The following is an 11583-nucleotide window of genomic DNA, read 5'->3' on the forward strand; positions in this document are numbered from 1 at the left end:
GCCTTTCTTCGAGCTGTAGATGCTGAACTGTCTAACAAAGAGGCTGGTGTTCAGCTGTTTTCATTGAGAGCATAGATTACAATATGGTGTTGTTTCACTGCAAATCCTCCTTACTGCTTTAACTCTTCTGTGCCAATACGATGCTGATTGTGCCTTTGGGTAAGGATGGCAGGGTAGCAGGAAAAACTTCACAGGTATTAAGGCACAGTTATTTTGCAATTTGTTTCCTGTATGGTAATTTTCTCCCCATTTCTAATAAGGGTAAATATCTTCTGGAGTGTCAGTGGGTAAATGCTATTGCCAGGTGTATCCAGGTGTCTTACATACAGTTAATAGTGGTATCTTACAATGATTTTGCTGAGATTTGTTATCTAAAGGGCAAGCTGGGACGGCCATTCAGTGTGACAAGTAAATATTGGAGAAGCAAAGGCTTTGATCATTAGAGTGTAAGGTAGGTTTATTTAGTGATGGAGGATGATTTTTAAATGAGGTAGTACTAGAAATCTTTTCTTATGTTAAAAGAAAGCAAACCATGAGGAGCTGCTCAGTTGCCAGCACACAGCGAGGTGTTCTGCATGTATCTGGCATGTGACCCTCTGAAAGCTTGCAAGCGCTTGGGTGACAGATGTGAACCCTCTTGCAGAAAAATCTCAGCCTTCTGTCCAAACAAAACACAGCCCAAAGCAGGTAGTGACTTTGCAGGATTTGCACTGAAACCCTTGTTTGTGGTTTTAAAGAGATAAGAGTTAAGTGCTGGGATCTTAGCGCTTACTTTTACAGACCACCACCACCTTGTTTTACAACCATCAACCATACCTGGGACACCCCTGTGCTGTGTTGCTGCCTTAGTGTAGATCATTGTAGGTAAGAGGGTGGAGACACGGGGTGAGAAGGAACAAAAAGCTTTGCCTTGCAGAGGATAAGTAAAGCTGCAGAGGGACAGGAGCCAAAGCAGGTCAGGTACAGAGCTTGGACATCCAGAGATGGGCCATGTCCAAATGACAGCTTGCTGGGAAGTGTTTAGAGTAAATTCGCTTTGAATAGGTACAAAGGGGAAGAAAGGCTTCCTCTTTGAAATGAGTGATGTCTCCTCCTTTAATGGGTTAATACAAATTGAGTAGCTGGAGAAACTCCAGATTTAACTTGCTGCTCTGAAATATGTCTGTGCTCTGGGCATGTAATCCAGAGTAGCTCCACTGAACTCTGCTGTGATTTGCATTGAAATGTGGATTTTCCACAGTGTACAGATTGCCTGTTCTTCTGATTGAATTGCAAGCCTTCCAAATTTGGTGATTTTTATTCTTCTGAAGTCACAGGCACTAGAAGAAAGGCATTTCTGAGGGTAGCATCTTTTGTGAACAAGCAAGCAAGCAGTTTTTCAGAAAACACTATGAAAATGTGCTTGAATAAAGCGATTCTTGAAACAGGAAGTACACGAATCTTATATAAAAGAAATGAAAACTTAGGTCTTTTTCTCTCCTTCTCTCTATTGAATTTTCACAGTGTTGAGTACTTTTTGTGATGTTACTTTCTCATAAAGTGCTTCTCGGTCAATGTTACTGATTGTGCTCAGTTCACTTAATGCTGTCCTTCTTTCCTTTCTCCCCAGACTGTACAGTTTGTTCAGGGAATATTTGTTGAAAAATATGATCCAACAATAGAAGATTCATACAGAAAGGTAAAATAACAGCGTTTGTATTTCTTTTGACTCTCATAGAGCTTGCTCCTTTGTAACAATGCAGCAAAAGCTCATTGGAATGAGGAAGGCTCTTTTCTGGGAACAACTTATGGCTGCACAACATTGCAGCAGGAAAGTGATGGTGTAGAGAAGCGTCAGCCTTGGAAATGGTTTCATGCAGATAGTTTCCTCTGGCTTTATGGAATACTTCACTAGCTTAGTTCTATTTATCAGGAGGGTTAAATCTCTGTTACTGCATATAACCAGGAGCTTTCACTCTCAGTCTTCGATGGCTCCAGTTGAGGCAGTTGGAGGCTGCAACTCTCCACTCTTTGCCTGTGCCTTCACTTGTACTGGGATGTGAGCTGTATTGGCTGGCAGACAAGTGTACTGCCCATCTCCTGCCAGTGCTCGTTGAGGCCTGGGGATAGGAACAGCTCAACCAAACAAGGGGCAGACTGCCACCCAGATCTGTTTGCTGTGATTTGACATAGAATTACTACTTCAAAACAGAAAGGTACCAATATTTGCTTTCTGTAGAAGTTGCTATAGGAGTTCTATACACCGTGGCTGCTTCGCCATTTAGTTCAAATGCATTCTGCTTGCTTTGGAGCCATATAAAATTCTTTGTGGTTGTTTTGGATGCAGGCTTGTAATTGCTGAGCAGAAGTCCTTGTCAGCATCCCTGACACAGTCACGTTATGCATTTCTATCAACAGAGCTGCTTTCTTCAATCCACTGATGTCAAGTAACCCATTGTTTTACACATTAGCATTAGTGCTACCATAATTAAAGGCACCAAAACATGAAACAAAAACTGGTGACATTTGTGCCTGTGATAATTAAATGTAAATTGTGATCTGAGTTCAGCTGTTAAATTTATCTCACTTCCCTGGAATTAACCTTGTTGCATCTGAGGCGTTGCTCAGTGAGTGGAAGATTTGCTAAGCCAAACAGTGAGGATCACTAAACTTTTTGCTTTTTCTTTCCTACTCCCTTCATCCCAGCAGCAAAGAGAAATGGAAGTTTAATGTCCTTTGAGTTTTAGGGTGGATTGAGTTGAGATGTTTATGACCTCACTTAAGTTGAGATGTTTACAATGAGTGGCTCATCTAAGCCCTTATAATCACCAGAGTCCTGGAGCGTAAGTGAGCTGACCCAAATGCCTGGCTTGGGGTATAACTAATCCTCTAATAGCAGCTCCTCTCTTAGCACTTAAGGGAAGTGCAGGGGGCTGGCTTTGTGGTACAAGCATAAATAAAGCTGAGATTCCTCTTGCCTGTCCTGTTTCAGTTTTAACTGTCTCTTCCCTTCTTTCCCCAGCAAGTGGAAGTAGACTGTCAACAGTGTATGCTTGAAATCCTCGATACAGCAGGGACAGTAAGTACAATTCCATTTTCTAATTGGTATGGAGTGTTCAAGGCCAGGTTGAACACAGGGGCTTGGAGCAAGCTGCTCTAGTGGAAGGTGTCCCTGCCCGTGGCAGGGGGTTGGAACTGGATGAGCTTTAAGGTCCTTTCCAACCAAAAACCAGTCTGGGATTCTGTGCAGTAATTTAAATTGAATGAGTTTGTTAAATAACCCAAACCCCAGTGTGGTGAGAGCTGCCTGCAGTCCTGCCAGCAGCACAGTGAACCCATTCCCCAGCCGGTGCCTTAGTGCTGGGACATAAGGGTTGGTGGTTCCCCTGCCCCTCACCTCTTCACTGCCATCCACCATCATCTCGCTATCAATGTACTGACACAGAATCGTTTTACAGATTAATTTTGCAAGTGTCCAAAATACAGAGACACATTGAAGCCACTTCCAGGCAATGCATAAGGATTGCCTCCTCAGCCTACATGGAGAGGATTTCAGAATACCCCTTACTGTGGTGGCATCTCCCTGTTCTTGTTTCATGCTGCTTGAGGCCAGCGTCCTCCCAGCCTGCAGCCAGGGCTGTGCTGCAGCTCCTTTTGCCATACCAGCGTTACCACCGTGCAAAGTCCTGCTGCTAAACAAAGAGCCCTGTCATGGTTGAGTGCCCATCACAGGGGAGGACATGCTTCCTAAAAGTTTTTATTTAGAAAGCTTTGAAAATTACCAACAGCAATGCACAGGCGTGGAAGCAGAAATCATTGTTACGTGGTTCTGGTGAAGCTTCCTTTGACAAGCTTGGCCAAAGCAGCTCTCATTGGGTACACATATTCCAGCCTGCTCTTGCATTTCATTGCAGTGAGCCTTTAAGCCATTTTCATGCTAGGGATGAGTAGCATGTAGTTGTGTATGTTCAGAGGTGAGCAGGCAGTGCCTTCCCACCCTGTTGTGCTCACAATTGAACAGTGAGGCTGTGACACCGAGGCCTGTTCCCGTATCGTGGTAGAGCAGGAATTGAATTTCTGCTCCATGTCTGTTGCCTGGGGAAACTGGTCTGATGGCAGACTTGTGTTTAACACCATAGCAGAAAATAAATGGAAGAGCACTACAAAATACGTCAGCCAAATCTTAACACCTTGTGTTATGGCTTGGGGCATACAGCAGTATGTAGAGATGTAGTTTTATTGCTGCTTCTGTTCTTTTTCCCATTTTTTCAAGGAGCCTTTATCTCTTTTGGGAAGAAGAAAACCAAAGGGAAAGGGATGTGTCGATGCTTTTATTAAATTTACATGTTTAGGTGGATTTCTGTAAGGGGTAAAATGGAAATGCATACTGTACAGTACTACATTCTTGCCTCCATTACCATAAAAGTATTCCTTTGTAAATGTTCGTTAGGTGCATTCAGTAGCTAATTGCTCTTAAAACTGTTTGATTACAGGAGCAATTCACAGCGATGAGGGATCTCTATATGAAGAACGGCCAAGGGTTTGCACTAGTATATTCTATAACAGCACAGTCCACATTTAACGACTTACAGGACCTGCGGGAGCAGATTTTACGGGTTAAAGACACTGAAGATGTAAGTAGAATGGTTTTTCTTCTGCAAATGGTTTAAGTGTTTGTAAGTAACCATGCAGGGATTTGTGAGCAGGATTTCCTTCTCAGAATATTCTTTGCTGTACAGCAAAGTTTCATACTGAAGTAAGTTTTCGTAGTGGTGTTGGTTGTTTCCAGTGTTGTTATTTGAGGTCCAGCACCTGCTAAAGGATATAATGAACCCAGATTTTCTCATTTCCAGACTTTCTGGAAGTCTTAAGAGTCTTTGGGAATGGTGGGAGTTGATGGAGAGCAACTTCTCAGCTGTTGACCAAACTCTGCTTTTATGGGATTTTGGATTATTGTATGAAAATACATGTATCCCTTTTCTGAAGGAAAGCAGGATGCTGAAGGGTTAGTGGCTGTGGTCTGTTGCTCCCATGACAGGCATGTGTGAGCAGGGAGGGTTCAGTTTTGCCCTATGGACCTGTATGTCCCTGTGAATGGTGCTGGCACTCTGCAGACCACCCTCATGGTCCAAGGCTTTTAAACTCTCGACAGTTTTCTTTGTTCCTTCTGCCTCTTGACAAGATCTGTAACCCAAAGGATGAATGAATTAAATCATTAAGAGACTCTGAAAGAGTCTTAGCTACTGATGCAAGGTTGTAATTTTCATGGAATCCCAGCCTGATTTGGGTTGGAAGGGACATTAAAGCTCATCCAGCTCCAGCCCCCTGCCATGGGCAGGGACCCCTTCCACTAGAGCAGCTTGCTCCAAGCCCCTGTGTCCAACCTGGCCTTGAACACTGCCAGGGATGGGGTAGCCACAGCTTCTCTGGGCAACTTTTAAGTAAGGAAGAGTGACATTATGATAGTTTGCATTCAGTTCTGTTTGGCAGAAGAAAACCATTGACTGTATTTCCAGTTTGGGCCCCAGCTCCTGTAAGTGGAACTCTTTGGCTTTTAATTTCTTAAGCGTGTGATGTAGTGAGGCTGGAGGGAGCCCTGTGGCTGGTGGAGACGTGTGGGAACTCTCTATAAGTAGACTTCCTCCAAAAGAAGTTGAAATTATTTTTGCCTACCAGTTAGTAATGTATTCAAAGGTTTGCCCTGAGGATTGTGGAAAAGATTGCATGATTTTTTACACTGAGAGCTTAAAGGTAGCTGATGCCTTTGACATTGATTGCTTTGGATTGTGTTGGTGCTTGCCAGTGGGGTTGTGGAAGCCGCAGCATCCTCTTCACTCGCAGCCCTTGCCTCTGTGCAGCCCTCCTGCACTGTAAAATGGGCAAACAGGGCAGGGACATGAATTTAGGCCAAATCCTCACTAAGCCATGTGTATTGTATTTAAATAGGCATTCAGGAAAATGCAGTTTGAGCCATGAGCTGAGTGCACCAGGGAGGGATGAACCCAGCCCGCAGCTCAGCTCCTCTGGGGCTGAAGCACCCTCCCCACGCTGCTGCTTTCCCTTGGATCTTCTTTGTCCCGTATCCTGATTACCTTGTTTTGAATGGCTTTGGTTCCCTCCTTCGTTTAGCAAGCTGAACCTCTATTTATGCAAAACTGATTTCCATTTAGGTAGGGACTATGTTTGCATAAATCCCTGGTAACAGGAGTCCTTTATTAGCCTCCCGTCAGAGCCCAGTGCTTGCCTCGGCTGCGCTCGCCGGAGGGGAATTTGCACCGTAAGCTGGTCAAGTTCATGGGGCAGCAGGGACTTGCTTTCGTTTTTACTGCAGTGATTTGATTTAATTATTAAAAGGCATTTCTGGTTTGTGTTAGGGGGGATGTTACTTGTTGAATCCAAGCCTGAGAGCCCTTTGAACGTTTCAGCTGTGTTCTGCTGAGTTAGGCAAACACACTCTTTCCTGTAGTTTCAGAACATGTCTCTTAAAACCTTAGTACTTAAGCCATTCAATTATGTACGTCTAACAGAGTTTAAATTCCCAGTCTTCTGCATGAAATGGTAGAGGATCAAAAGCTAGTTGTTCATCAAACTCTGGTTTTGGCTCTCTAATAAACCATTACTACCTTTTGAAATAACCTCACGCAGTATTTCAGGTCTTTCAAACCTGTCCTGTTTAACCATCTAAGTATCACTTTTTTTCTCTATTTTACCTGTTAACATGTGAAAATAATGTTAGCATGTTTATGTTTTGGTGTCAGAGAATTTCTCTTATCTAGGCAACTGTAAAGAATGGGATTAAGATAGAAATATCCCGTTGTTTTCTGATGTGAAATAAACTGCTTTTGGCTGTGCCTCATCTGTATTGTGACTTCAGGTTTCTGATGTAATAAATAAACCTCATTTTCCCCAAAATAAAAGTGTGGTCATTTTCTAATCAGTACGGCTGTGAGTTTTAAACACAAAAATGGATCTGGAGTGTAGTTGAATCTGGAAGAGACTACAGAGATGAACATTGAAGTCGATTAAAAACATACAGCATGTTGTAAATCGCCGGAGGAAGTGGATGATGATTTATTTTCCAGCTGGAAAGTACTCATTTTCTGTTCAAAGAATTAAATGCTTCAGGAAATGGAGCGGGGTGCACACCCATTATCAGCAGTTCTTTTCTGCTTCTACATAGCATAAGGGAAACAGGATGCTGGTGTGTGCACACAGAGCACCGCAGTGCGTCCTGCTCATCATCTCTGGTCTCATGCTTCAGAATCCACCTTTGCCCTGGCTCTATCATCCCCTGAGATCTGTGAGATGGAGGTTGTCAAAGCAAGCTCCAAAATCCATATGTAGCCCGCAGTTCTCAGGCATAGGAAGTGGAAAGGGCAGGTGTTCTTGTGCACAGGGCTTTCTTGTTCTTGTTCTTATGGGGTTTCTTGGCTGCACAAGAATATTCCTTTTCATTCCCTGTCCAGGGCAGAGCTTTTCAAAGGTGTTTCCATTTATTGTTGTGTGGTTTGACAGCAGGGTGACAAGACAAGTCAAAGGGCTGACACATCCAATGTGTCTTCAGACGCGTGCTGTATGTGCTGTTGGCTGAAATGGGCTAAGTTGGCAGGCAGTTTAGTGTCCTGTGACATGAAAGTCATGGAACCATAGAATCAGATAGTTTGGAAAAGACTTTTAAGATCATGAAGTCCAACCTTCCTACATGTCAGTATTATATGTTTTTTTTACTAGAATGATGTTGGACGTAGAGACCTGAAAATAAAACTTTACTGGTTGAAGATTGTGCTGCAATATGACTGTTGGGTTTTATAGTGTCCCCTATGTGTTTAATTGTTAGTGCACCAGGGTGTCAATAGTATGGACTTAGTTCAGCCTTTTCCCAGCAGACATCTAAATTCCACTGTAGCCTGTCAGATCTCCTGAGCCTCTCATTTGTATTGGCATTCATACTGTCTGTGTTACCCTCCTCTCATGCCTTTGTAAGCCACAATGTTGTACATTAAATTGCTGATGTATCTCTTGTTCTCGCTTGTCTCCTCTCCAGGTTCCAATGATTCTGGTTGGCAATAAATGTGACCTGGAGGAAGAGCGTGTAGTCGGCAAAGAACAGGGTCAGAACTTAGCAAGACAGTGGTGTAACTGTGCCTTTCTAGAATCATCTGCGAAGTCTAAAATCAACGTTAATGAGGTAACTATTGGCTGCTCCTTTGTCTTTCCTGCTTCAGTGTGAACGCTGCATTAAATCAGCAAGGGATCCTTCATATATTAATTGTGAAGATTCAGGCTGATTCTGGAGTCTCAGCTTAAGAAAGGCTTGTGATGCAGTGTATTTAGCTACTGCTTTCTGTTTGTTCTAAGGAGATCTGCTCCTTTTTCTCTGTAAAGGGTAGGTGACTTCTCCAGGTAAGTGCTTTCTATGGCCTGCATCAGGGGACATGAATAGCAGAGGGTCCTGAGCAAGCCCAGTTAACTGGATGACTCTTATCTTAGATAAGCTCTATCTGGAAAGTGTACTTTTTCAAGATAGCTGCTGCTGCTGGGGTTATGCCCCATTGTACTTGTCAAGTTGCATGGTGTTGGCTATTGTTTTTGAAGTATTTGCTTTTCACATTCCTGCTACGTCTGGCTGCTCAGGCAGGCATCCCATCAGAGACCTCCTGCAGCATGCCACTGACTTAGAGAGCACGTGCAAGCATCCAGCTATCTAAGCATTTCCCTGTGTCTAAATGAGAAACACCTTTGCAGCTGGTGTGCCTTCTGCTGCTGCCTGGGGTCACTCAGCTCTGCTTGACATCAGACACCAAGTTTTTATGCTCTGCTCTGAATTATCTGACTGTGACAGAGGCCAGGTTTCCAGCCACAAAAGCTAAGGTGACCCCACTGAGCATAGCAGGTTTGGTGCCAGGAGATAACTGGGACCGTTGAGGAGGCTGTGTGATAAGCAGGAGCAGTAGGATCTTGGACCGGACCCAGCGTTAACTTGGCAGCCGGTGGGACTTGCGCAGCTCTGTATCTGCCCTGTTGAACGGGAAGGGAGCTCCAGGCTGCATGAATTGCAGCTTCTGTGGTTGGGATTAGCCTTGCTCTAGTGTGCACTAATCTAACCTGGTAAATATAGCTCGCTGAGCTAGACTCCTGCCAGGAGGGATTTCTGTGTCTGAGCTGTAGTAAAACTGAGTGCTAATGAAGAAACTAGCGGCTCAGTCCCCACACACGTCGCCGTGGAGCAAAGCAAACTGATTTACTTGTATTTCCCCACTTTGTGGCAGAGGCTGACCTCCCATTAGCCAAAAGTGCCTTAAAGCTCTTGAGAGCTGTGTGGGAGAAGGGGTTCTCCAGGAGGCAGAACAGGGAGCTGTCCTGAGGCAATGCAAGCCTGTAGCTTACAGCCATCCTTAACGTGTGAATCCTGTGTCTGTCTGTTTCCCTGTCGTGTCTCTGCCTCCAGTGAGGCTTGGATCAGAAAGAAGGAAATTATTATCTGAAAGATTGGGTTCTGGTTTTATTGTGATCTTAATTTTTTGGTTTTATACCAATTTATATTGTCTAATTATGAAAAGCATAAAAGCCGAAGAAATCAAAGAGGAGAAACGCCATGAATCAAGCAACTGACTCTGCTGGTTATTCATTTGTTCTGCTGGTTCCTGGACTGGGGAAGTGTTTTCCGGTATTTCCCTACTTTTGCACTTCTATCTATGTTAAAATCTAGGTGAAAGGGAGATTTCTGCATGCATTTGCTGGAAGTGAAGCAAGCCTTTCATCCAGATGATAAGCTTTTACTACAGAGTTGATCTCAATAACAGCGCCTCAGATGCCTTTTTGGTGATGTGTGTGATGCTCTTGCACCACACTGACGACTCTTAGGGACAGTGGCATTCCTGAAACCTTGTTACAGACTTCTGCACTCCTAATGCTAGCACTTAAATGATCTGACTTATGTTTTCAGAGGGATCTCCCCCCTACTTCAGCCCTTGGAAAGTGAGGAGGTTCTACCTCAAAACGTTCAAGAGTCTCATCTGTCAGAGCATGGATAGTTGGTGCCTCCAGACAGTGACTCTTCCTGCCCATCGTAATCACATTCAGATCATCTTGGCTCTGGTTTATAAAGGCTTAAATACTGAAAGCTGGTTTATACCAGCAGAGACGCTGCCAGTTATTAATAGGCTTCTTCTCCAGAAACTATCTCTTTGTACCTCATCTTTACTGTGTCCGTTGGAGAGTACAAACTGCTGGTTTTGCTGATAGTAGAAAGCAGTAGCAGTAAGCTTAGGAAAGGAGCTTTATTTTACATAAGAGCTTGATTAAAGCCACCATCGTGTTCATTTCCTTTGAAACTCTTTAACTCTGCACCAGTTAAAGTGTGTCAGAAAACCTTCGGTTTCCAGTGGTTGCCATTTCTTCTAAACTGTTTCTTTGTCTTCTGAATTTCCTTGGGATCAACAAGTATTTGTGAGCTGTCAGCCACTCCAGGAAGGAAAAAAGTAAACAAGGACAAGGGTGGAGCCTTCTGAAGGTTTGAATGTTTCTCCTCAATACCATGACCTGGCTCCAAGTGTTTTTGCAAAGCTCATTTTGCTATAAATGGGTTGAATATTGCTGGGAAAACAACTCACAGCAGAAGTGTTCACAAGAAACTGGTCCCTGCAGCTGAAAGAGGCCCTTGTAAGCATCCCCTTCTAGAAACACCGGAGTTCAGAGCACATGTTTTGCTTCTCCTTCATAATTTTATTACTAAACCCGAAAGAGCAGGCAAAGAAGTGAGGTGGTTACAGCTCCAGTGTGTTTGGCAAAGAGGCAAATGAACAGTGCATCCTATGCAGCGGGTGAATGAAGACCATTTCTGAAGGTAGAAGCCAAGGAGGAGGGATGCCTTTCCCTACGGAGAGAACATGCTGCTGGCCTAGCAGCACTCTGCAGAGATGATGATCCTTGAGGATGTTATTCCGGTCTTTTAAAAGACATTTTGTCCTTCCCCAGTTTTTTCCCACTTTTCCAAAGCAAGGGATTTGTTGCCATTTCATTGCTGTCCTCTTCTGAAGCGTTTGGTCATGCACAGCCTGAAGGAGAAAGCTGTGTGCTGCAGGATGTGAGTTTACAGCTCCCTTGTATTCTGCACACTGATGTGAGCTCTGTGCTCTTCTGTGCTCTCCTGTTCCATAAAAAACGTGGAAAAAACATGTTTTAGGAAATGCAAGCAGTTTAATGGAATCTCTCCAGCTGCAGCCACCAGGACACTTGCATCATGTTTTATCACTTTGATTTTTCAGTTTGTGTTTTTCATTTTCAGATCTTTTATGACCTGGTCAGACAGATAAATAGGAAAACACCAGTGGAAAAGAAGAAGCCTAAAAAGAAATCATGTCTGCTGCTCTAGACTCCCATCGTGCAGCAGCTCTGAGCCAGGTAAGAGCTGAGTTCTACCTAGAGCTCGAGCAATCAGATCCCAACAGAGAGAGGACTCACTCCTCTTCCTTCCCTCTGCTGACAGTTGTAAGTTGAAAGGGTGGGACATGGATTTCAACGCAGAGAAATAAAAAGTTGCCCACCCCAAAAAATCCTGCCCAAAACGAAACCAGAAAACCATCCCCAGGTTGGACATGGCTA

The 11583-nt window shown here is 43.9% G+C and overlaps 2 protein-coding genes across 3 annotated transcripts in view; one reads left to right on the forward strand and one right to left on the reverse strand.

The window, feature by feature from the left end:
• The window catches only part of LOC133278746 (adenosine receptor A3-like), a 123920-nt gene that overhangs the window by 41180 nt on the left and 71157 nt on the right, over window positions 1-11583 (reverse strand). The window lies entirely within an intron of this gene.
• RAP1A (RAP1A, member of RAS oncogene family) overlaps window positions 1-11583 on the forward strand; it is a 35695-nt gene that overhangs the window by 22329 nt on the left and 1783 nt on the right. For both annotated transcript variants that reach the window (XM_061471814.1, XM_061471815.1), the window contains 5 exons: window positions 1610-1678; window positions 3002-3058; window positions 4473-4613; window positions 8024-8167; window positions 11267-11382. In XM_061471814.1, the coding sequence (XP_061327798.1) occupies window positions 1610-1678; window positions 3002-3058; window positions 4473-4613; window positions 8024-8167; window positions 11267-11353 (498 nt within the window). In that variant the 3' untranslated portion in view covers window positions 11354-11382. The remainder of the gene's footprint in view (window positions 1-1609; window positions 1679-3001; window positions 3059-4472; window positions 4614-8023; window positions 8168-11266; window positions 11383-11583) is intronic.

The sequence above is a fragment of the Pezoporus flaviventris genome, unplaced genomic scaffold (assembly GCF_033815535.1).
Source record: "Pezoporus flaviventris isolate CSIRO_AGI_PZ_B2104156 unplaced genomic scaffold, CSIRO_AGI_Pfla_v1 ptg000069l, whole genome shotgun sequence".
NCBI classification, from domain to species: Eukaryota; Metazoa; Chordata; class Aves; order Psittaciformes; family Psittacidae; genus Pezoporus; species Pezoporus flaviventris.